General features: G+C 40.6%; 3 protein-coding genes across 5 annotated transcripts; all 3 read left to right on the top strand.

Annotated features, from left to right (window-relative positions):
* The first annotated feature begins 1,865 nt into the window (after positions 1-1,865).
* On the top strand, positions 1,866-3,927 carry LOC311086305 (extracellular superoxide dismutase [Cu-Zn]-like). 2 transcript variants are annotated; one of them, XM_084119116.1, is made up of 2 exons: positions 1,866-2,156; positions 3,145-3,927. In XM_084119116.1, exon 2 carries the CDS (start codon positions 3,160-3,162, stop codon positions 3,811-3,813), a length of 654 nt encoding a protein of 217 aa, XP_083975242.1. In that variant the 5' UTR covers positions 1,866-2,156; positions 3,145-3,159; the 3' UTR covers positions 3,814-3,927. The 2 variants fall into 2 exon arrangements, with proteins under 2 accessions (XP_083975242.1, XP_083975243.1); XM_084119117.1 differs by having other exon boundaries at positions 2,031-2,069.
* A 12,827-nt stretch (positions 3,928-16,754) lies between these two features.
* Positions 16,755-18,536, top strand: LOC311068161 (extracellular superoxide dismutase [Cu-Zn]-like). The gene is made up of 2 exons (XM_084090439.1): positions 16,755-16,798; positions 17,757-18,536. The coding sequence occupies exon 2, from the start codon at positions 17,772-17,774 to the stop codon at positions 18,423-18,425; it is 654 nt and encodes a 217-aa protein (XP_083946565.1). The 5' UTR covers positions 16,755-16,798; positions 17,757-17,771; the 3' UTR covers positions 18,426-18,536.
* A 6,168-nt stretch (positions 18,537-24,704) lies between these two features.
* LOC311066673 (extracellular superoxide dismutase [Cu-Zn]-like) lies at positions 24,705-26,614 on the top strand. 2 transcript variants are annotated; one of them, XM_084087960.1, is made up of 2 exons: positions 24,705-24,722; positions 25,842-26,614. In XM_084087960.1, exon 2 carries the CDS (start codon positions 25,857-25,859, stop codon positions 26,508-26,510), a length of 654 nt encoding a protein of 217 aa, XP_083944086.1. In that variant the 5' UTR covers positions 24,705-24,722; positions 25,842-25,856; the 3' UTR covers positions 26,511-26,614. The 2 variants fall into 2 exon arrangements, with proteins under 2 accessions (XP_083944086.1, XP_083944085.1); XM_084087959.1 differs by lacking the exon at positions 24,705-24,722 and adding an exon at positions 24,766-24,809.

Here is a 26,614-nt window from a genome sequence, read left to right on the forward strand (position 1 = left end):
AGCAACTGTGTCATTCTTGTGTTGATAATCAGAGGCTCTACAAGCTCACCAGAATCTCACTAAATCCTTCAGATTGATCAGATGATGAACTTCCTATAATGTATATAATTCTAATTCTTTCAACAATCTTCCATGATTGTTCTTCATTGTCAAGGTGAAATTCCTCAGTTGGTGCGCTTTAATATAGGTAGGAATCATTTGAAACTCTCACACTTGCCTTAGTGTGACCAAAAAATAAATGAATACTAATATAGATTATAAATCACTACAACACCAACATTTTCACTAGTGCACTGAGGCATCTTCTCCATTGACTTGTATTCCGACCTGTCTCTTCATTACATTTTCTAATTTGGTGGCTCTTTTGATGTACCTAAAGCAGCTGAACTGCATCTACATGTGTATCTGTGGCTGGCAACCCTTTCTGTGGTAAACGCAGAGGTAATTGCACTCCCTCAGACAAAATTCAAACATTTTAACCAGATGCGTTTCAAGATAATTTAAATTCTATTTAAATTTAAATTATATTAAATTATATTAAAAAAGTGATCAAAGAAAGCTCCCTATCCTATCGCCCGAGCTGTCAATCAAACAGCGCGAGTGTATCTGGACACTTGCCAAAACTCATTATGAAATCAATCATCATGAAATCAATTACGCTGTTACAATGTACAACGAAGCTCTTACTGTATTTACATCATGTCTGCTTTGTGATTTGGTGAAAGCATTTGGTGAGAGTGTAGAAATTGCGTTGCAAAGATAAGATCTTTTCATACGCAATCAACAGACTTTCTGTCAAGGCAAGAACCAGTGAGTTCTATGAAAATATTTGCAATGCACTGTGCCCTAATATAGATGGTATTGCAGTTTTTTACAATCGCTATGACAATTCTTTCAATACTTTTAACAACTTTCCTAAACTCTTAACGCACCAACACACCTACAACACACAATTGGCAAAACAGTTTATTTCATGCTCAAAATCACACACTGTAAACTAAACTCCAACACTAATTTTCTAAATACAATAATACACTATGCCTACCAGAACACTGCAAACATGTCTCAAAATCAAATCATTTTTCAAAACACTAACATATGTAACATAGCTGTCCAACAGGAAGATTTAGTCAATCATAGCACAATGTCATAAAAACACTAACATCAGATGGAATTACAGAAACTGCATTATTGTATACGTGTCAGGTATGCCCTTATACAACAGACAGTATATTGTATTGATCATAGATTGTGTTTTGCACTGCAGTTTCTTTTGAAGCCTCTCTACATTTTTGTTTTGTTGGGTTTACTGTAGGTCTTTTGCTGCAGAAATTCAATAAAAAAAGACCCATCTCAGAGTGCTTTATAGAATGTTCGGTTACAGTATACCATATGATCATGCGATTGAAAGAACCTCAACACCTGAGTGTGTTTCCTAGATGGGAATCAGCTGTGATTTATATTATTGCATAATTGTTTCTCAGTAACAATAGGATAAAATACAGGGGATATATTTGGGTTTCAATTCACAATATAAACAGCTGTTTACCTTGACTTTAGCCTGTTAGGTTCAGAACATGGTGTTATCTGTTCTGACACACATTGTTTAAAGCATCGGTAAATTTGGCAGTAAAAATCCATTGTTTTGGTCTTGTTTGAGCTTGTGTGTAAAAGAAGTTCAAGCATTTTAAATTTGTGTTAATTGTATGCATTTTGTGTTAAAGCAACGAGAAATGTGTTAATAGTATAGGTTACATAGACGGATGTAGTGCTAACTGTGTTAAGAGTTTTGGAAAATTGTTAAAAGTATTGAAAAATCTGTCATAGCAATCGTAAAAAAAAAACTATAGCAGTACTTCTTTTAATAAACACAAAACACTGGAGAACACATTGTGCAATGCAAGACAAAGAACTGAATAAACTGAGTGCTATATATAAACAGGCAAACAAAGGGAGCTAAATGAAACACAGGTGAACTTAATTAGTGACTAACAGACTATCATGGTTAACTTGTAGCTCAACATGAGTTCCTATAAGAGCAACCAAAAGGAACATTCTCTCAACCCCAGGTCAGGACTGCACACGGATTAAGCGTTGTAGTATTTTTGTGACTGCAATATTCAGGCTCCACACGGATTGAGGACAACTTTTCAGCTGTACGGTAGTGCACCTTTGCTGTTTTAGGCTTGTTTTGTTTTTGTTTTCTCCATTCCAATTTCTCCATCAACTGACTTGATTTAGTACAACTAAAAAAAGTTTAGTTTAAGCAAAAGTGTAGATATTATCTTTTATTTTACCTGTCCTTGTGAAAAATATCAGAATCAGAAAATCTTAACTTTTTATATTTAATATTGAATAACATGAAGGCAACAACAGATCAAATTAAGTGTACTTTAAAGCACAACAAAAAGATTATCAAAACATAATGTACTTTAAAGTAAAACTCTTAGTTTGGCATTACTTTTTTTTTTTTTTTTTTTTAAAGAGTACATGTACTTAATGTCACTCCTGCCAGCAGAAGCCCTATCATGGCCACCAGAGGGCTCTTCTCCCTAGACCTTTTCCATTTCCATGAACCTTTGCCTGGACTCATTTTAGTGTGATTACATCCACCTGTATGTCATTGGTTTGTATCATAGGAACTTTGGCTGGCAGGTGTGACGCTTATGAAAGTGTACGTGTGTACACTTAAGTGGCTTTTTATAATTCATCAGTGCTATTATTATTATTATTATTATTATTATTATTATTATTATTATTATTATTATTATTATTATTATTATTATTGTACCTACAAGATACTACAGGTACACATCCAATCCCAATAAGCGCTTTTTTTTTTTTATTATTATTATTTTCACAAGGGTACATGGCAATTCAAAAATTATAGTTTTCTAGACAGCAACATGGTGTCGGCCCACGTCTGGTACACCTGGATTACACACGGCCCAGATGTGGGCCGGATCTGGTTGCTGTCTGGGTTCTTGTATGGTTTTCCGTTGCAAACTAATCTGGTTGTGCTATTTTTACCTAATGCAAATTCCATTCTCAAAGTTCCCTGCAACAAAGCTTTGACCTTTTATCAAAAATATTACGTTCTTAAACCAAATGGCATGATTTCACTGAATCCACTTTTCATTGTAGGCTTTAAAGATCAACATGGAGAAAATCATCCTAATATTCCCTCTGATATTGCTGGTGCTGCATATACAAGGAGGAGAGTTCCACACGGAGGAGTGTTTGCCTGCCGAAGCTCCACAGCCGGAAGTCGTGGAGTTCGACAACACCATCTATGCCACTTGTGAAGTAACTCCCAGCCCCAATTTGCCACGTAACCAGCCAAAGATCTTTGGGCAAATCCTCTTCAAGCAGGTCTTCCCCAATGGAGATTTAGAAGTGAAAATCAACCTCCGTGGTTTGCCTGCCATCGATCGTCAAGAGCGTGCCATGCACATCCATCAGTATGGAGACCTCAGTCAAGGCAGCATCACTGTTGGTCCTCATTATAATCCAAACGGCGTTGACCACCCTCATCATCCTGGAGACCTGGGCAACTTTGCTTCCGAGAAAGGAGTTATAAGGCAGTTCCTGACGCTTCCAGACGCCAAGCTCTTTGGGCCTTATTCCATTCTGGGACGTGCGGTGGCGGTTCATGAGAAGGAGGATGATCTGGGAATGGGTTCAGATGAGGAGAGTAAACTCAGTGGGAATACTGGACCGATAATTGCTCTCGGTGTGATTGGTATTACTACTCCAAGTCTGTGGCAGAAGACTGAAGTGCCCCCCAAGAAACCATGTGGAGGAAGGCACTGAGAGTCAAAGATGAGGGAGTCGGATATGGTGGAAGGGCAGATTCAAATGGGATAATCATGATTTTCCTTGTGTATTCTTTGTATGTGTCCTACATTAAAGTATATTTCAGAACCTGAACATTCCCATGTTTTTTTTCTTGGTCTTTTCAGAGGCTTTTTGGCCAAAGCTTCCAATAGTAAATGCACTCTTAAAAATAAATGTAGGGTGAATGCAGGCAAAGTGGGCCGTTTAGTTTGATTTAATGTGCTCAATGGGTTAACACTTTCAGAGCATGACTTTAATTAAAGATACACTGGCTGCGTCCGAAACCGCGTACTCAATGAGTAGGTACTTATTTTCAATGAGTACTTAACGAGCGCTAAAAGAGTAGGTACTTTTTAGCCAAATCTCGTTGAGTATGAATGCGAACCGGACATCTGCCATGTTGATGTTATCATGTGACCTACGACGCGTTATCACACGCGCAACAACTTAAAAGATTTGAATGACACGTTTAATTCATCTATCTGTAAATATTGATATTGATTAAACTTGCTCATTTTGAAGAAACTGCTGCCCATTTATTTGTGTATACATTTAGGGTTGATTAAAGTTCTTATATTTAACCCTACTAATGTGACCCACTGTTTTATCCTTACATTTATTTTTATTATGAAATCCCAAAATGGTCATCTCTTGAATGTTAATTTATTTTATATACAAACATTTTTATCCACAAGCAAAAGTGGCTAAAAGTGGCTTTCCTCTTTTTCTTGTTAACTCTCGTTTCATCCCTCAGGCCTATTTTTTTTTTTTTTTAATGCATTTTTAAATGTATTATAATGAATTATTTAAGAAAAAATATATTAAAATATTCAACCTTGTACTAGGACTAGGTTATTTTTTCCTGTGTAAAAAATCTCTTATGTATGCAAACCCATGATATCTATCTATATATATATACAGTGAGGAAAATAAGTATTTGAACACCCTGCCATTTTGCAAGTTCTCCCACTTAGAAATCATGGAGGGGTCTGAAATTGTCATCGTAGGTGCATGTCCACTGTGAGAGACATAATCTAAAAAAAAAAGTCCAGAAATCACAATGTATGATTTTTTAACTATTTGTTTGTATGATACAGCTGCAAATAAGTATTTGAACACCTGAGAAAATCAATGTTAATATTTGGTACAGTAGCCTTTGTTTGCAATTACAGAGGTCAAACGTTTCCTGTAGTTTTCACCAGGTTTGCACACACTGCAGGAGGGATTTTGGCCCACTCCTCCACACAGATCTTCTCTAGATCAGTCAGGTTTCTGGGCTGTCGCTGAGAAACACGGAGTTTGAGCTCCCTCCAAAGATTCTCTATTGGGTTTAGGTCTGGAGACTGGCTAGGCCACGCCAGAACCTTGATATGCTTCTTACAGAGCCACTCCTTGGTTATCCTGGCTGTGTGCTTCAGGTCATTGTCATGTTGGAAGACCCAGCCTCGACCCATCTTCAATGCTCTAACTGAGGGAAGGAGGTTGTTCCCCAAAATCTCGCAATACATGGCCCCGGTCATCCTCTCCTTAATACAGTGCAGTCGCCCTGTCCCATGTGCAGAAAAACACCCCCAAAGCATGATGCTACCACCCCCATGCTTCACAGTAGGGATGGTGTTCTTGGGATGGTACTCATCTTTCTTCTTCCTCCAAACACGTTTAGTGGAATTATGACCAAAAAGTTCTATTTTGGTCTCATCTGACCACATGACTTTCTCCCATGACTCCTCTGGATCATCCAAATGGTCATTGGCAAACTTAAGACGGGCCTTGACATGTGCTGGTTTAAGCAGGGGAACCTTCTGTGCCATGCATGATTTCAAACCATGATGTCTTAGTGTATTACCAACAGTAACCTTGGAAACGGTGGTCCCAGCTCTTTTCAGGTCATTGACCAGCTCCTCCCGTGTAGTTCTGGGCTGATTTCTCACCTTTCTTAGGATCATTGAGACCCCACGAGGTGAGATCTTGCATGGAGCCCCGGTCCGAGGGAGATTGACAGTCATGTTTAGCTTCTTCCATTTTCTAATGATTGCTCCAACAGTGGACCTTTTTTCACCAAGCTGCTTGGCAATTTCCCCATAGCCCTTTCCAGCCTTGTGGAGGTGTACAATTTTGTCTCTAGTGTCTTTGGACAGCTCTTTGGTCTTGGCCATGTTAGTAGTTGGATTCTTACTGATTGTATGGGGTGGACAGGTGTCTTTATGCAGCTAACGACCTCAAACAGGTGCATCTAATTTAGGATAATAAATGGAGTGGAGGTGGACATTTTAAAGGCAGACTAACAGGTCTTTGAGGGTCAGAATTCTAGCTGATAGACAGGTGTTCAAATACTTATTTGCAGCTGTATCATACAAATAAATAGTTAAAAAATCATATATTGTGATTTCTGGATTTTTTTTTTAGATTATGTCTCTCACAGTGGACATGCACCTACGATGACAATTTCAGACCCCTCCATGATTTCCAAGTGGGAGAACTTGCAAAATAGCAGGGTGTTCAAATACTTATTTTCCTCACTGTATATATATATATATATATATATATATATATACACATAACATCAGTAACTCAACAGCCCTACCTAGAACGGGTTTCCTCAGCGTTTGTAATGTCTGCACAAAGGGCAGCTGTGCAAAGATTTGCCTTTGGAGAAAACTGTTGATTTTATACTCAAAAAAATGTAAGTATCATTAATATTAAAAATTAATATTACCCCAGAATGAATTGCATTGATATCCCACCCCAAAACATGCAATAATAACAACGATAAATGCTGACCAATACTTAATTATATTACTTTTTACTGAAAATAGTAGTAAAAAGTATATAGTAAACATATCTACATTTGCATTCAAACAATTAAATAAAGCATTAATTAAATAATTATATTTTATTTACTGACAACAATGAGAAATATTAATAAATTAGTAAAAGAATGAATGAAAGTCACCATCACAATAAACAAATGCATATACAAGTCAACACATGAAACAAAGCTTTATTCAAACTACAATCATGTATGTAGGCTGAAGGCGCTGAGGTTGTTGCGTGTTGTGTTGTGCTTCACAATCTGAGGCAATGAGGGCAGGTGGAGAGATGGAGGGTCTCGTAAGGGCAGGTGGAGAGATGGAGGGTCTCGTAAGGGCAGGTGGAGTGATGCAGGGTCTCGTAAGGGCAGGTGGAGTGATGGAGGGACTCGTCCATGGCACCATCTCCAGGATTCAGCTCTGGGCTCTTCATCCTCAGCGCCTCACACCAGCCTACTGAGATTTCAGATCCTACAAAATGCACAAACATAACACAAAAGCAGTAATTTTAACCACACAATGTCATATGATTTCAGTATTATTTAGAAGACAAAACCACTTTTTTTCACAAACGCCGCCATCATCTTCCCTTGCAGGTCCTGCTCCACCACAAAAGCTGTGCAGCTAATGCACAGAAATCAAGAATCAGAAAAGTGCTGTAATAGCTCTGTTTGAAATTACAATAATTAGTTGTTGTTATTCATTTCTGTGGTATACTCACTCAAAGCCTTTGATGGCAGCATTCAGCTTCATGAGCCACTCTCCACCGGATAAAAACACATCTGTTTATCTGACCCTGTAACATCCAGACAAGATTCACATTACCTCTGTGATTTATGAGCTTGTTTTAACTTTTTATCCAACATAAATGTTCCTCAATTTATCAACAGTACTAATGGACAAATAAAATAGATAACTTATGTTTAGTTACTTTATAGATTTGTTCTACATAATAGCACACATTCATCACTCAGATGTCTATTTCATGTTGTGATGTGCTCTTCTGCAATACTTACCGAAGATTTTACTGTCAGAAGTAAATAGACATTTAAAATAAGCGTCTTTAGGATGTATATGGTTTATGTAAATCCACTTTAGAGACGTAACTTACGTGTCCTTACTGGAGCTCCCCTGTTAGCTAACGTTATACATAATAAAACGTGTTTTTACAGCAAAATCACAACTATACTACTCTGTGTAACGTCTTTACACCTTCAACAATTCAACAGTTTACTCTACAGTAGTTCAACACATGCAATTTTAACACAAGGAACCGTGTTTACTCACATTTGAAAGCACCCGCGTCGCTGATCTCTGCGATGTTTGATAATGACCTACTATATAGTAGGAAAGTAGGAATATTCGGATAAATCGCGGCTCGCGGTTTTTGAGAGGGAATCATTCGTCTCCCCCTGTCGCGCTCCCGAGGCCTCTCGAGGATCCGCGACTTGGGGTTCGGATGTAGAGCTTGAGGATGTGGAGTTCGAGCAGACGAGCCCCGTTCTTTCTCTCCCTTCCTCCCCTCGGCACGCGCGAGGCATGCCAGTCGAATTTTCACACGATTATTTGCGCCCCAGCCCGGGAGCACGGCAGCACGTGACGCGGTTTCTTTCGGGCTGAAGGATGTACTTTTTACCGAGGCTTCCGACTCCGAGGATTTCGGGCCTACTCTCGCCAACGAGGTTATCCCGCCGAGCGGCCAGGAAGCGCGGCCTACTACGGCCTACGCGGAGCTCGTTGACGTACTTTCACGCGCTACGGAGAAGCTCGCTATTGATTGGCCCGACGAGCCCCGCGAATCTCAGTCGTCAAAATTCGACGAGAGACTTCTCAGTGGTCCTAATTCTAGGCCTCAATGGAGAAAGCTGCCATTTTTCAGTGATCTACATCACGAGATTTCCAGATCCTGGAAGCAGCCTTTCTCTGCGCTCCTAACTAATGCGGCAGCCAACCTACCTAGTAGGTTCTGTGGAACAGGGCTACTCCGCCATTCCGGCGATTGAGGAAACTTTAGCCGACCATCTCGCTCCGTCGTCTGCACCGTCCTGGAAGTCGTACCCCTCCTCCCCTCTAAAGTATGTAGGACTACTTCCTCTCTCATTGGAACATCCTACATGGCGGCTGGGCATAGTGTGACCCTGCACACTATGACCATTCTTCAGGCCTACCAAGCGGACGTCCTGAAGGAAATGGACGAGGGCGACGGCGTGACCCCTGAAGCGGTCAAGGAGCTTCGTAAGGCTACGGATTTAGCCTTAAGAGCCACCAAGCATACCGCACGCGCTATAGGTCGCTCTATGGCTGGTTCCGTTGCGGTGGAACGCCACTTGTGGCTTAATCTCACGGAGATCCGTGACAAGGAGAAGGTTTTCATCCTGGACGCCCCCATTTCTCAAACAGGGTTGTTTGGTGAGGCGGTCAACACGGTGGTTGAGAAATTCCGCTCCTCCAAATCACAATCGGCCGCGTTCAGACAGTTCATGCCCAGGAGGGCTAGGGAACCTTCTGCTCCCTCCCCTGTTTGACCCAGAGAACGTCCCTCTTTTAGACCGGAGTTCTCTTCCAGGAGGAGCGAACCGGTGCATCCCCCACCTTCCACGGTTTGGGGAGCACGCGGTCGCCTGTTTCCCCGTCAATGGCCTCACAAGCGCCTCCAGATGAAGCGGTCCGACAAACCGACCCCTCCGGCGGCCCAGAGCCGTTCCTGACCCTCCGGTCGGAAAAAGGAGAGCTCCTCTGCTTCCTCAAGGTTGGGACAGACCGCGCAAGCGTTTCTGCCCACCTCCCAGCTCTCCTTTCCTTGCCCTGTCACCTTCGCCACTCAGAGTGTCTTGAAGTGCAGGCCATTTTTCACCATCTCTACTCAGCCCGGCGCGGGAGGAAGGAACGCTTTTTGCTTTCTCCCCTCACCCCCGACACTCTCTATAACTGCCGGTCGCATCCTCGGAGGCACTTTTCGCATTTCCTCCGGAGCGGGCGGACCTGGTCACCATGACCCCAGCATCGATGCCTCCCATCACGTGTCAGGACGCCAAGGGCTCTCCTGCACAGTCAACTTCTCAACCTCACAAACGTCAACACGGCACCCTCACTCAGGTATGTCGTCTGCATTACAACATCCCTCTTCCTCTTTCACATTTCTTTCAAGAATGGGAGCGCTTACCAGGGGTATCGTCTTGGGTTCTTCGCACAGTTCGGTTCGGCTACACTCTTCAGTTTTGCCGCAATCCCCCTTGTTTCAACGGGGTCTTTCCTACCGTAGTAGACAGCGCCACTCAGGCTTCTGTACTTCAGCAGGAAATTTCATCCCTCCTTCTCAAAGGAGCAATAGAAGAGGTTCCTTCAGGGGAAACCGCACGGGGCTTTTACAGCCGTTATTTCCTGGTCCCGAAGAAGGGCGGCGATTTGCGTCCCATACTGGACCTCCGCCGACTGAACTTCGCCCTTTACAAAGGGAAATTCAAGATGTTGACGCTGAAAGCTATCATATCTCAGATTCGGCCAGGGGATTGGTTCGTGACAGTAGACCTAAAGGATTCTTACTTTCACATCCAGGTTGTACGGCGACACAGGCAGTTCCTCAGGTTCGCCATTTGGAGACAGAGCGTTCCAATACAGGGTCCTTCACCTTTGGCCTCGCTCTGGCCCCGAGGACATTCACGAAGTGTATGGATGCAACTCTGGCCCCTTTGCGGCTCCAGGGCATCCGTATTCTAAATTACCTGGACGATTGGCTCATTTTAGCCCACGATTGGCTCATTTTAGCCCCTCCGGGCCAGCCTTTCGCCTACTGAAGGTATCGCGCAGTTGCTTTCGAGCCCTGTCAGTTTGGCGGGACCCTCTTTTTCTTTGGAAAGGGGTCAGCATGGGTGCGGTATTTCGTCGCCAGATGATTATGACGGATGCCTCTCTCACCGGCTGGGGAGCAGTTTTCGAGGGCAGACCAGCGTGTGGGGATAAACTGCCTGGAGTTAAAGGAGAAGTTCACTTTTAAAAAAACTTTTGCTGATAATTTACTCACCCCCATGTCATCCAAGATGTCCATGTCTTTCTTTCTTCAGTCGAAAAGAAATTAAGGTTTTTGATGAAAACATTCCTGGATTTTTTCACATATTATGGATTCCATTGGGACCCAAACGGTTCAAGGTCCAGATGACAGTTTCAGTGCGGCTTCAAAGGGCTTTAAACGATACCAGACCATGAATAAGGTTCTTATCTAGCGAAACGATCGGTCATTTCAAAAATAAATAAAAAAGTTTAAGTTTTATAAGCACAAATGTTCGCCTTGCTCTGTTCTGTGATGCGCGTTCGTGACGTCACGTAATACGCAATTACGTTGAAAAGGTCACGCTTGAAAAATTGAAGAAAATGTTCTTTTTGGCTTTTTAATATTAACCCTCAGGGGACCACAAACGCGCCCGCGCGTTTTGCTCGTTTTTTTTTTTTAGCAATGAAAATAAACACCAAATGCTCTGTTAATTTTGATCTTTCATTTGCGTGTAATACATCAATCGATCCTGTTCAGTTTCTATTTTTTTTCTGTATACTCACAATAAAAATAAAGTGTTTTGCTTTTTGACAAATAAAGAAAAATTAACATGATGCGATTTCTGCCTTCCCTCTGTCCGTGAACTCCCATTTGAAACGCGTTCGAAAATGATCAATAACTCCGCGAAAATTTAGTCAAACAGGCAAACAGACCCACGGGCATAAAGCTTGAGATCGCATCTGTTAAAAGAAGTAACTTATATAAAAAACAAATATTCTCAGTTTCTGTAATCTGTATAAAAAGAGAGCGACTCCTGTCGAGCTCATTAGGAGTTCATTCACAGTAATGTGACCACTCCCCGGAGAGCGCGTGCTATTCAAACGCAAATTCTGAGGGGTGTGAAACGCCCATCAGCTGTAAACACAGCGCGTCGCGATCGAGTGAGGCATAATATAGCCTACCTTATGGAGAAACGATTCCTCAGAACAGTGCTGATGAGGAGCAATATCTCCTGATATGAGGAGCAGATCCCGCTGCGCTGAGGAGTGAGGTAGGCTGTTTTCTTTTCTCACGTGTGGAATAACGTTATGGAATAACGTTAGTGTAGGCCTATGCAAACCGCAAAAAGATGAATCGCATTTCTATAATATGACTCGCCTTTCTGTGAGATGAATGAAGGGTACATATTTGTAAAGACTGTTTAGCCTGAATATGAATCGCGTGTCTGTGTGTGAAAGAATAAACTGCTTTGCTATAGCCTACTGAGATGAGTAAAAATCCACTGGAATATGTTGAAAAAAATGTATTTGTATAAGCAACGTATTAAACTGCAAAAAAAAAAAAAATACTATTTTTGTCAAAAATAAAGTCATAGACTAAGATGTTAGATGTTCCAATGTTGGCTATATTCAAACTAATGAATACATATGATAAAATTTAGGCCTATAATCTTTTTTCTTTTTTTTTTTTTACAAAGAAAGAGTACACTTGAAATATTGTTGAAATTGTAATTATTGTTGTAATTGTAACATTTTTAATAAAATAGCAAAACATATTTACAAGAGAAATGTAAGCGAAATCTTAAATGGTCAATATAAGTCTTCTTCTAAATACATCTTTTGTCGTTGCATTGTGGCTCAGTCAGTGTCACACCTGAATGAATGGCTCATTAGGCAGTCATTATGCAGAATGGGTGGGGAGATTATGCAGAGATTATGCAATCTAAGGTGTAAACTACTCCTCCCCCTTGCATATTGGCTTTCCAAGCAAAACCTGTTTTACACCATTTAAATCAATGTATTTTTTTTTTGTGAACGATAAAGCAAAACTATTTTCACATAATTTTGAAGCTAGAACACAAAGGGACAACATCCATTAGTCAAAAGTCTTGTGGACACATATTTAATATGTGTTTTGTGGTCTTAATTCAGCAACTTTCATTTTAATTTTTTCCAATAACCACGCATAAACATTATTCTCTTAAAAATACAAACATCTACATACACGTTGCTCGCATATTATGGTAGCCCTGTTTGTGCTATATAGAGTGAATTTACACCTTTGCCATTAACATGTTTATAAATAACTGAAAAAAGCACAAATGTCAAGGCATGTCAGAACATCTCAAAGGCCCCCAAAACACTGTGGTCCCCTGAGGGTTAAAACACCCAGGATGCGCACACGAAATGGGCATTTTAAACGATAAACTGACACAAATACATTTGAAAATGTGTATATGGTCCTCCTTCCGCACATTTGTAAACACATCAAACTTGACCTTTTCAACGTAATTACGTATTACGTGACGTCACGAACGCGCATCACAGAACAGAGCAAGGCGAACATTTGTGCTTATAAAACTTAAACTTTTTTATTTATTTTTGAAATGACCGATCATTTCGCTAGATAAGACCCTTATTCATCGTCTGGTATCGTTTAAAGCCCTTTGAAGCTGCACTGAAACTGTCATCTGGACCTTGAACCGTTTGGGTCCCAATGGAATCCATAATATGTGGAAAAATCCAGGAATGTTTTCATCAAAAACCTTAATTTCTTTTCGACTGAAGAAAGAAAGTCATGGACATCTTGGATGACATGGGGGTGAGTAAATTATCAGCAAAAGTTTTTTTAAAAGTGAACTTCTCCTTTAAGAGCCGTTTTTCTGGCTCTGCATCATTTTCTCCCTCTTCTGGAGGGACACCATGTAATTGTCAGAACAGACAACATGGCAGTGGTGTCTCATGTGAACCGGCAGGGGGGTTCTCGGTCGCGCACCCTGGACAGGCATGCGCGTCACCTTCCCCTGTGGTCTCAGAGCAGATTCCTATCTCTGAGAGCAGTCCATGTCCCAGGGGTTCTGAACCTCACAGCAGACTTTCTATCGAGGCAGAAACTCAGATCGGGAGAATGGATGTTGAACCTCCAGACAGTGGCCCTGATCTGGGAGGTTTTTGGAGAGGCGGAAGTGGACCTCTTTGCATCTCAAGAGTCGTCCCAATGCCCGCTGTGGTTCTCCCTGAGTCCCCCGGCTCCATTAGGGATAGATGCGTTCGCTCACCCTTGGCCAACGCAGAAACTCTATGCCTTCCCGCCCATCAAACTGATCCAGACGGTCTTGGCCAGAGTGAGAGAGAGCGGAGTCAGCCTCCTCCTAGTAGCTCCGTTCTGGCCGTCTCAGCCATGGTTTTCGGAGCTAATTCCTCTGCTGGAATCTTCCCCCTGGAAGATCCCGGTCAGGGAGGACCTGTTGTCCCAGCTGCAGGGCAGGATATGGCATCCTCGCCCAGACATGTGGAAGCTGTATGTTTGGCCAATCAGTATGTTTGAACAAGCCTGGTGTGTTTGTGTTTGGCGCTGCCACGCTAGCATTGCTGGGCAACATGAGATGTATACAGTGACCTTGTGTTTGGCAAACCGGATCTTAGAGAGCTCGTCAGACGAACCAACTCCGGACTGGCAATACTGTAGCTCTGGCTCTGAACTGGCACCTGGTTCATGCTGGTGGAAAAGGGGTATTTGTGAGTATTAATTCAACACTTGCGGGTAGATCAGTAGAATGAAATGTCCTTATTCCTTTATATCCGCAGGACTCGCATGTGGCTCTGATATCTGTCTCTCATTGGCAATGACGACAAGTTCCATAATTCCGCTTATGCGTCATCAACCTACACCTTTGTTATTGTAAGAGGTTAGCAAGCCTGGTTAGTACCTGGATGGGAGACCTCCTGAGAAAACCAGGTTGCTGCTGGAAGAGGTGTTAGTGAGGCCAGCAGGGGGTGCTCACCCGTGGTCTATGTGGGTCCTAGCGCCCCAGTGTAGTGATCGGGACACTATACTGTCAAAGAGCACCATCCTTCCAATGAGACGTTAAACCGAGGTCCTGACTCTCTGTGGTCATTAAAAGTCCAAGGATGTCCTTCGAAAAAGAGTAGGGGTGTAACCCCGGCATCCTGGCCAAATTTGCCCCTTGGCCTCTGTCCATCACGGCCTCCTAATCATCCCCATATACTGATTGGCTTCATCACTGTCTCCTCTCCACCATTAAGCTGGTGTGTGGTGGGCGTTCTGGCCCAATATGGATGCTGCACATTGGTGGTGGTTGAGGATATCCCCCCTTCCATGTAAAGCGCTTTGAGTACCCAGAAAAGCGCTATATAAATGTAACGAATTATTATTATTATTATTAAAATGTAGATGCAGAATATAACGCTTTAAAATATGGACACAATTTAAGTTCATCTACAGTGTTTAGAGACAACAGACAGAAAAAAAGTTTTACAATATGGTTACCATTAAAAATGTTCCTCTTATTGAATTTTTGTTAGCCTATTTGTTGTTGCATGTGTTGTAGTTCCATTTGTAATATGTTGTAGAGTTCATTAAGATATCTGATATTCAACTTTCATCAAATTTCATGTCAACACAACATGTTCTAGTTGTTTTGAACTTTACACATGCATTAAGTGAACTGATCAGTATTACTCATCATAGCCTATCTATGTGCTTTTGGGTCTGTTAAATATGCTGTGGTATATGTTTGTGTGATGTGTTAATAAATCATGTGTTTTTAAGATCCAGGATCATTTTTGATAAATTAGGGATGGGTCACATTACCTGAAAAGAAATTTGTCCGGAGTGCATGATCTCAAAATGTTTATTGGTATATACCTTGCAAATAACACATATCAACTGTATTCAAAATGAAATATTAAAGTCGGACCTTAAAGTTAACAAAAGTAATAAAAAGAAATAAACATCTAGGTACTGTATCTATCTAAATGACAAGTGTCCCACCTTACCTGCATTCAATCTAAAAGGGGATTTTAACATCGATGCCATAGAAGAATCATTCCCTCAGAAATTTGTACTTCTGCCTTCAAAGACAAGTACAGTTTTTCAGTACTTTTAACAACTTTCCTAAACTCTTAACGCACCAACACACCTACAACACACAATTGGCAAAACAGTTAATTTCATGCTCAAAATCACACACTGTAAACCAAACTCCAACACTAATTTTCTAAATACAATAATACACTATGCCTACCAGAACACTGCAAACATGTCTCAAAATCAAATCATTTTTCAAAACACTAACATATGTAACATAGCTGTCCAACAGGAAGATTTAGTCAATCATAGCACAATGTCATAAAAACACTAACATCAGATGGAATTACAGAAACTGCATTATTGTATACGTGTCAGGTATGCCCTTATACAACAGACAGTATATTGTATTGATCATAGATTGTGTTTTGCACTGCAGTTTCTTTTGAAGCCTCTCTACATTTTTGTTTTGTTGGGTTTACTGTAGGTCTTTTGCTGCAGAAATTTAATAAAAAAAGACCCATCTCAGAGTGCTTTATAGAATGTTCGGTTACAGTATACCATATGATCATGCGATTGAAAGAACCTCAACACCTGAGTGTGTTTCCTAGATGGGAATCAGCTGTGATTTATATTATTGCATAATTGTTTCTCAGTAACAATAGGATAAAATAGGCTACAGGGGATATATTTGGGTTTCAATTCACAATATAAACAGCTGTTTACCTTGACTTTAGCCTGTTAGGTTCAGAACATGGTGTTATCTGTTCTGACACACATTGTTTAAAGCATCGGTAAATTTGGCAGTAAAAATCCATTGTTTTGGTCTTGTTTGAGCTTGTGTGTAAAAGAAGTTCAAGCATTTTAAATTTGTGTTAATTGTATGCATTTTGTGTTAAAGCAACGAGAAATGTGTTAATAGTATAGGTTACATAGACGGATGTAGTGCTAACTGTGTTAAGAGTTTTGGAAAATTGTTAAAAGTATTGAAAAATCTGTCATAGCAATCGTAAAAAAAAAACTATAGCAGTACTTCTTTTAATAAACACAAAACACTGGAGAACACATTGTGCAATGCAAGACAAAGAACTGAATAAACTGAGTGCTATATTTAAACAGGCAAACAAAGGGAGCTAAATGAAACACAGGTGAACTTAATTAGTGACTAACAGACTATCATGGTTAACTTGTAGCTCAACATGAGTTCCTATAAGAGCAGCCAAAAGGAACATTCTCTCAACCCCAGGTCAGGACTGCACACGGATTAAGCGTTGTAGTATTTTTGTGACTGCAATATTCAGGCTCCACACGGATTGAGGACAACTTTTCAGCTGTACGGTAGTGCACCTTTGCTGTTTTAGGCTTGTTTTGTTTTTGTTTTTGTTTTCTCCATTCCATTTTCTCCATCAACTGACTTGATTTAGTACAACTAAAAAAAGTTTAAGCAAAAGTAAAGATGTTGTCTTCTATTTTACCTGTCCTTTGTGAAAAATATCAGACAGCAACTGTATATTTAATATGAAATAACATGTAGGCTACAACAGATCAAATTATAAAGCACAACAAAAAGATTTTCAAAACATAATGTACTTTAAAGTAAAACTCTTAGTTTGGCATTACTTTTTTTTTTTTTTTAAGAGTACATGTACTTAATGTCACTCCTGCCAGCAGAAGCCCTATCATGGCCACCAGAGGGCTCTTCTCCCTAGACCTTTTCCATTTCCATGAACCTTTGCCTGGACTCATTTTAGTGTGATTACATCCACCTGTATGTCATTGGTTTGTATCATAGGAACTTTGGCTGGCAGGTGTGACGCTTATGAAAGTGTGTGTACACTTAAGTGGCTTTTTATAATTCATCCGTGTTATCTGCAAGTTTTATTTATTTTTAATTATTATTATTATTATTATTATTATTATTATTATTATTAGTGTAATTTCAAAATACTACAGGTACACATCCAATACCAATAAGCTAATTTTTTATTTTATTATTTTCACAAGGCTACATGGCAATTAAAAATTTTTAGTTTTCTAGACAGCAACATGGTGTCGGCCCACGTCTGGTACACATGGATTACACACGGCCCAGATGTGGGCCGGATCTGGTTGCTGTCTGGGTTCTTGTATGGTTTTTCCATTGCAAACTAATCTGGTTGTGCTATGCAACTTGTGTACCTAATGCAACTTCCATTCTCAAAGCTCCCTGCAACAAAGCTTTGACCTTTTATCAAAAATATTACATTCTTAAACCAATGGCATGATTTCACTGAATCCACTTTTCATTGTAGGCTTTAAAGATCAACATGGAGAAAATCATCCTAATATTCCCTCTGATATTGCTGGTGCTGCATATACAAGGAGGAGAGTTCCACACGGAGGAGTGTTTGCCTGCCGAAGCTCCACAGCCGGAAGTCGTGGAGTTCGACAACACCATCTATGCCACTTGTGAAGTAACTCCCAGCCCCAATTTGCCACGTAACCAGCCAAAGATCTTTGGGCAAATCCTCTTCAAGCAGGTCTTCCCCAATGGAGATTTAGAAGTGAAAATCAACCTCCGTGGTTTGCCTGCCATCGATCGTCAAGAGCGTGCCATGCACATCCATCAGTATGGAGACCTCAGTCAAGGCAGCATCACTGTTGGTCCTCATTATAATCCAAACGGCATTGACCACCCTCATCATCCTGGAGACCTGGGCAACTTTGCTTCCGAGAAAGGAGTTATAAGGCAGTTCCTGACGCTTCCAGACGCCAAGCTCTTTGGGCCTTATTCCATTCTGGGACGTGCGGTGGCGGTTCATGAGAAGGAGGATGATCTGGGAATGGGTTCAGATGAGGAGAGTAAACTCAGTGGGAATGCTGGACCGATAATTGCTCTCGGTGTGATTGGTATTACTACTCCAAGTCTGTGGCAGAAGACTGAAGTGCCCCCCAAGAAACCATGTGGAGGAAGGCACTGAGAGTCAAAGATGAGGGAGTCGGATATGGTGGAAGGGCAGATTCAAATGGGATAATCATGATTTTCCTTGTGTATTCTTTGTATGTGTCCTACATTAAAGTGTGTTTCATAACCTGAACATTCCCATGTTTTTTTTCTTGGTCTTTTCAGAGACTTTTTGGCCAAAGCTTCCAATAGTAAATGCACTCTTAAAAATAAATGTAGGGTGAATGCAGGCAAAGTGGGCCGTTTAGTTTGATTTACTGTGCTCAATGGGTAAACACTTTCAGAGCATGACAATGGCCTTTAATTAAAGATACACTTTCTTTAAATGATACAATGGTTTAGGTTGATGCAATATGACACTGGAGGGTGTGGCTAGATCTCAAAGGAGGACACCTTTATTGTTCAAGGAAGACATAACCTCTGACATAAGATTTTATTTTTGAAAAGGTTTCTCGCTAAATGTCAACAAATGGGTATATTATTCTGACAGTTTGTTACTACAGTTAACCGGGAATCAAAATGCAAAAATCTTGGTTTTCTTGTAAGGTGTTTAAATAAGTCTCACCCCAAAACGTCACATACTGACGGGTCTTGACCAAACGGCAACATACGACGGATAGGGTACCCCTAAAACGTCCATATGTGACTATTCGGGTTATGGGTAGGTTTAGGTATGCGTTAGGGTACCGCTAGGAGGCGCTGCTGGTGCGCTTATGTCTTCGTCTCATATGGACGTTTTAGGGGTACCCTTTTCGTCGTATGGTCAAGACCCGTCAGTACATGACGTTTTGGGGTGAGACCGGGCTGGTTTAAAGCTAGAATATGTATGATTTTTGTAATAAAATAACCAAAAATCACTTGCAAAGTGTGACACATTTCCTGCAGTTGTGTACTTCCAGTATCCCAAAATTTCCCAAAGATTTTAATTTCAGAGAAATTCCAATTTTAAATCAAAGCTGCAAGCAGCATTTATCGGGGTTCAAGCATTTAAGGCCTTTAAGCACAAATGCATAAAAAGACATTCTTTTATTTGGCAACCATTTAAAGGGTCATTTCACCCATTTGAACATTGTTTTGTATTTAAAGTGGGTCATATATGTAGTCGAAATGTAAAATTATTTTTGAATTTGGTGCCTTCGTGACCGAGAAAAGACAAAAAATAACTTCAGGTCGCATTTGTATGAAAGACAACAACTCCCACAATGCACCACATTGCACAGCTACGCAAGCCACTCCCACTAATCCAGAAAGCGCATATCTGCCTATAAGAGAAATCACTCTTCCGTCTACAAGGCTAGCTACTACTACCAGAGCTTGAAATTCATTTCACATTCACACAAAATGTCTAGTTAGTTGGCGAACTCATATAGTGCATTACTCCTCGTTTGTATTTCTTTCGAAAAGGTGAATTATTGCATGGTACCTGGATGTTCAGTCAGAACATATGCGGTGCGAAACTAGGATAGTTCTCAACACAAACGTCCATGTCCTCGTCTGATTCTGAGATTTCGTCCAGGAGAAATTGTCATCGTTGAAATTCTTTGCTGCAGACGGACTCTATCTCTGTGTTCGTAGCGGTTCGTAGCTGCATAGTGAGATCACCGGCGCCACCAGTCCGCCCTAACTCGAGCCAGTCCGGGCTCCTCGTCCGCGGCAGGCAGGTCTTCTGCCTCGGCTGCTCTTGGCTATAACGCGGCTTGTAAAGGTAGCCTAAAAAACACCTGATTCAAGCATTAGACTTCCGAAATCCTCTTCCTCTATATCATATTGAGCACTCTCCTCCGCTATTGTCATAACTGTACATCTGTCTCCACAGCGCCTGTTAGCTTAGCTTCAAACAAGATGGAGGATATTGCTTTCAGTTTCAGAGAGTAAAGTCCCACCCACTGATCTGTAATAGGTCTGTAGCGTGAGCGGGTCCCGCCCCCTGGGAAAGATGAGGAACGAGTGTCTGTAGGTCTGTAGTCTTAACAGAAATCCCCCCCTCTTACACTTCCTCCTACAATGACGCAAAATGACGATTTTTGCGTCATTGTAGGAGGAAGTGTAAGAGGTAAATAACGGATTTCTCCCGTCTCAGGGGAAAATGAGAGTGTGTTGCACGACCATTCAATAGTATGACTGGGTTTCTAACAATGCAAAGCTTAATGCAAATGGGTGAAGTGTCCCTTTAACCACTGACGTCATACATGGAAAAAACCATTTCCAGCCAATTTAACATAGGAAATATATGGTTTTCAAAGCTTTTTAACAGTTATAGCGCCACCTATTGTCCGATCTCCATAAAATTGTGCATGCTTGTTTACAATGTTATTTCACATATGCTCGCCAATTTTCATTAAGTTCTGAGTTTTTGTTTAGGATTTATAGGCTTTCGAGTGAATTTTGCGTGTTATAGCCGTCCAAATGCAAAAGTTTTAGCACTTCGTGCTTTAACCCCTAATAATGGCTCGTCCATGTTCACTTGTCGCCTGTCAATGACATAATATCCGCGTTATCCCTGGTTTCCGCTCGTACTGCCATAGTAACCATGGCGACAACTGCGTTACATCTAGCGGCGCGCTCATGGAGTTGTTTCATTCAAACATTATGGACCATGGCAAGCAGACTTTGGGACAAAAGGAGAACTAAAACGAGGATCAATATCGGCGTGGTGTTTTGGAGATGCCGCAAACTTTGACTTGACAGAGACGTCTTGTGTTGAAAAGGCCAGAGATGCATATATTGAGACATTAGCGCCCCCTTGTGACTTTAAGACGCATTACTCCGATGACTCAGTAATTTTCCTTTTATCGGGTCAATATTGACCAGAAGCAGTTCGGAGAGCTCGTATAGAGACTTTGCAAGTGTCCCGCTGTTACTGTTGTTGTTGCAGAGTGCGTTCATATACAAGTGAGTGATTTGTTTATGTTATTCATTATCTTTAAAGAGCTGCGATTTGAATGTGAGATTGATTGTATCTGCGTTAGTTAGTTATAATCGCGTATGTACGCAACACGCATTGTCGATTGCATCATCTATATACGGCGCTAGTGAAAGCATACACAGACAGTTATATATTGATATTTACGTATTATATTGTAATTATGTGTCCCTTTGGGTCGTTTTTGGTTATGTGTATGTTATTATTTACTGTGAAAAGGGAGATTTTTCATATTAATGAAACCATATGTATCGAATCCAGTCAGCTCACGTGTCAGAGAACGTGAGGCCATTTTTCTTAAGTGCTAATATAGTCTCTACATGTCTGAATAGATTGCTATGTGTATAATTATATACATAATGTACGTATAATTGACAGATTGTGTTCATTCTTGTTATTACTGTTCATGACTAATTTAGTATTATTATTTTCTGTTTGTTTTAGAACCACTCATACTACGTTACACTCCAAACTACTCTGTCATACCCTCTACTACTTGTACTGCAATTGTTCACTCAACTCAATTCTACGACTGTAACTGTCTCTACAAGCCTCAATCCATTAAAGTGTACTTCGTCTCTGACCGGACGACTTATGTCTGCTCAATATCCACCAGCACCACACTAGTCTACCCAACATCTTGCATGTACTTTATTAGACAGTTGAGCAAATGTTCAAAACCCGCATGGTGTTATCTGACACACATTGTTAAAGCACACTTTTACACTGAATGTTTGCTGCTTCAATCCAGATGAGTATGTTGTTAGGCTATTGACTGTATGTAGGGTGACCACCCGTCCCGCATTGCGTTGTACTGCACAGCATTTTCACCCCTTGTCCCGCACGTCGCATATTGAGAAAATGTCCCGCATTTTCATCAGTCTGTCGGTTTTTAATAATCATATTAAGAAAACGTGCATGCTTTCTTTTGCCTTTTTAAGAAAGCATTTTCTTTATTATTTTTGCGGCATAGTTTTTCACCTATATTTAACAGCGCTTCCTCAGACGTAGGCTACAAATACAACCGCCTTCTTTTAAATCCTATCCAATGGTTGAAAGTAAAGGAGTAAACACGGTCACTAGTAGGTTTTGACGGCTGTCAATCAAAATATGGAGCGGTGATTCGTTCCATGTGTTCCCTGTCAGAAAACAAATGGATAATTCGGTCAATTAAAATAAAAATTTAACAGAATTTATCAACTTGTTGCCAGCTGTGGTTGTTTTGATTCACATCCTTTCTAAAAAATATGAAAGTTTTTGGTTTATAAGACATGTCAATGATCTAATTTCATATTTTATATTTTATTAGTTCATTATTTATTTTGTTGGATTTTAATTGGACTTGGTCAGAACTGTTTCAAAAATAGTTATCTGCATGATGCTGCTGCCTTTGGGCTCAGTGATGTTGAATTTAAATGACATGTCAAATTAAGACATATAATGTTACATTGTGATATAATGGTGTTTTCTGGAAGGGACTAAAGAACAAAGCATTTTTATCAGCTGAAAGGCAGAATACAAATGTTTTTTTATTATTAAGTTAGATAAGCATTAAAGGTGCCATGTGTCATGTCTGGCAATAAAAAGTCATACTCCACATTCCATACCAGATGGGGGCAGTATACCTCCAGAAAGTGAATTGGTCTACTCTAGAGTAACAAACGAGAAATGGCATAGTCTCTATGCTCCACCCCTACCTTCTTAGCTGCACATATACAAGTTAAAATAGGGACAACATCTATTTAGAGTGTTACGTACGCTGCCCGCCTGAAGCTAATTTAGCAGCATATATCAAGTTTGATTTTCATTAGCAATACCACTTCTAAGTTATCATTAGTCACCAAAAAACATTCGGTCTCATTACACCTTGCAATGTTTTCCGTTACGTTTCGTGCGTCCAGGGTGTGTAAAGCAGAAGCAGCCTGGCCAGCGGCGGAGTATGCGCGATCCGTGAGTGCTGAAGACGTTCTGCACGGCTTTGATGGGTGCGCAGGAGGACACAAATGGGCGGCGACAGCTTCTTCCAGTGGCGGGAGCTTTTTCCTCAGCGCCGTCAACAGATAGAGCGTTACTAAAACTGTATACACCGCCGCCGACTTGAGCTGCAAAGAAGCTCTGGCCGCCCTGTCAAGGACGCTTGTCAAAAAGTATGGGGAAACTTTGAATATAGTGAGTATAGCTCGCTCTCGCTCTCTCTGCTAGTTCTTGGAGGCAGAAGAGAGCGTGCACGCTTAAAATGTTATATTTTGGTATGGTCGTTCACCCGCCAGTGTGGCGGATAGCCTTTTGAGATTTTATCTGTGCTTCAGAGCGCTTTTTTTCCCTGCAGCGGGTGGTGGTAGGGGTCTCTTGCCAAGGGCTTCAGCCATCCTTCCGCTCTCTTCCCTGAACTGAAATGTAGTAGTGGGCTGTACTTTCCACACGATTGACATCAGGTTCAAGTACGCCCACAAGCTGTGCGAGTTATTCGTGTATTGCATGTTTGACTGGTGGTTATGTTGCCCGTATACCGCCTCCCATGGCCGAAACTGGTATTACGACACCTGTCGGGCCGTGGCTATTAATGCTAATGTTAATTAAGGTTGATATCTCTGCAGCACTATAACTTGACATTTTTTTAATGACATCATCGCCCTTATTTCTTCTCATTCTTTTGATGCGTGTAGCTCATTTTTGGGATATTTTTACCTCCATTTTTACACATGGCATCTTTAAATAACAGTTTCAGGTTATGCTTTAGTGTTGGTAACATGTCCAACATTGTCCCACACAAACGTATAATCGTCCCACATTTGGTTTGTTTGATGGTGGTCACCCTACTGTATAGGGTAAATTTAGTATAGGGTGAACTTTTTGAATCTTGCTCCTGACAAATAACCCAAATTACAAAAAAGACTAAAACTAACACTAAAACTAATAAAAACTAAACTAAAACTAAGCATTTTCAAAAAATAAAAAATAAACTAGCAAACCCACTTTAAAAACTAATTAAAACTAAACTGAATTTGAAAACAAAAAGTCAAAACGAAATAAAAATAAAAACTAATGAAAAATGCAAAACTATAATAACCCTGACATAGACGGATGTAGTGCTAACTGTGTTAAGAGTTTTGGAAAATTGTTAAAAGTATTGAAAAATCTGTCATAGCAATCGTAAAAAAAAAACTATAGCAGTACTTCTTTTAATAAACACAAAACACTGGAGAACACATTGTGCAATGCAAGACAAAGAACTGAATAAACTGAGTGCTATATTTAAACAGGCAAACAAAGGGAGCTAAATGAAACACAGGTGAACTTAATTAGTGACTAACAGACTATCATGGTTAACTTGTAGCTCAACATGAGTTCCTATAAGAGCAACCAAAAGGAACATTCTCTCAACCCCAGGTCAGGACTGCACACGGATTAAGTGTTGTAGTATTTTTGTGACTGCAATATTCAGGCTCCACACGGATTGAGGACAACTTTTCAGCTGTACGGTAGTGCACCTTTGCTGTTTTAGGCTTGTTTTGTTTTTGTTTTCTCCATTCCATTTTCTCCATCAACTGACTTGATTTAGTACAACTAAAAAAAGTTTAAGCAAAAGTAAAGATGTTGTCTTCTATTTTACCTGTCCTTTGTGAAAAATATCAGACAGCAACTGTATATTTAATATGAAATAACATGTAGGCTACAACAGATCAAATTATAAAGCACAACAAAAAGATTTTCAAAACATAATGTACTTTAAAGTAAAACTCTTAGTTTGGCATTACTTTTTTTTTTTTTTTTAAGAGTACATGTACTTAATGTCACTCCTGCCAGCAGAAGCCCTATCATGGCCACCAGAGGGCACTTCTCCCTAGACTTTTTCCATTTCCATGAACCTTTGCATGGACTCATTTTAGTGTGATTACATCCACCTGTATGTCATTGGTTTGTATCATAGGAACTTTGGCTGGCAGGTGTGACGCTTATGAAAGTGTGTGTGTGTACACTTGTACACTCGTGTGTGTGTGGCTTTTTATAATTCATCAGTGCTATTATCTGCTTGTAATAATAATAATAATAATAATAATAATAATAATAATAATAATAATAATAATAATAATAATAATAATAATAATAATAATAATAATAATAATAATAATAATAATAATAATAATAATTGTTATTATTGTACTTTAAAGATGCTACAGGTACACGTCCAATACCAATAAGTGCATTTTTTATTTTATTATTTTCACAAGGGTACATAGCAATTAAAAAATTAGTTTTCTAGACAGCAACATGGTGTCGGCCCACGTCTGGTACACCTGGATTACACACGGCCCAGATGTGGGCCGGGTCTGGTTGCTGTCTGGGTTCTTGTATGGTTTTCCGTTGCAAACTAATCTGGTTGTGCTATTTTACCTAATGCAACTTCCATTCTCAAAGCTCCCTGCAACAAAGCTTTGACCTTTTATCAAAAATATTACGTTCTTAAACCAAATGGCATGATTTCACTGAATCCACTCTTCATTGTAGGCTTTAAAGATCAACATGGAGAAAATCATCCTAATATTCCCTCTGATATTGCTGGTGCTGCATATACAAGGAGGAGAGTTCCACACGGAGGAGTGTTTGCCTGCCGAAGCTCCACAGCCGGAAGTCGTGGAGTTCGACAACACCATCTATGCCACTTGTGAAGTAACTCCCAGCCCCAATTTGCCACGTAACCAGCCAAAGATCTTTGGGCAAATCCTCTTCAAGCAGGTCTTCCCCAATGGAGATTTAGAAGTGAAAATCAACCTCCGTGGTTTGCCTGCCATCGATCGTCAAGAGCGTGCCATGCACATCCATCAGTATGGAGACCTCAGTCAAGGCAGCATCACTGTTGGTCCTCATTATAATCCAAACGGCGTTGACCACCCTCATCATCCTGGAGACCTGGGCAACTTTGCTTCCGAGAAAGGAGTTATAAGGCAGTTCCTGACGCTTCCAGACGCCAAGCTCTTTGGGCCTTATTCCATTCTGGGACGTGCGGTGGTGGTTCATGAGAAGGAGGATGATCTGGGAATGGGTTCAGATGAGGAGAGTAAACTCAGTGGGAATGCTGGACCGATAATTGCTCTCGGTGTGATTGGTATTACTACTCCAAGTCTGTGGCAGAAGACTGAAGTGCCCCCCAAGAAACCATGTGGAGGAAGGCACTGAGAGTCAAAGATGAGGGAGTCGGATATGGTGGAAGGGCAGATTCAAATGGGATAATCATGATTTTCCTTGTATTCTTTGTATGTGTCCTACATTAAAGTATATTT

The sequence above is a fragment of the Abramis brama genome (genome assembly GCF_963993115.1).
Source record: "Abramis brama genome assembly, chromosome: 1".
NCBI classification, from domain to species: domain Eukaryota; kingdom Metazoa; phylum Chordata; class Actinopteri; order Cypriniformes; family Leuciscidae; genus Abramis; species Abramis brama.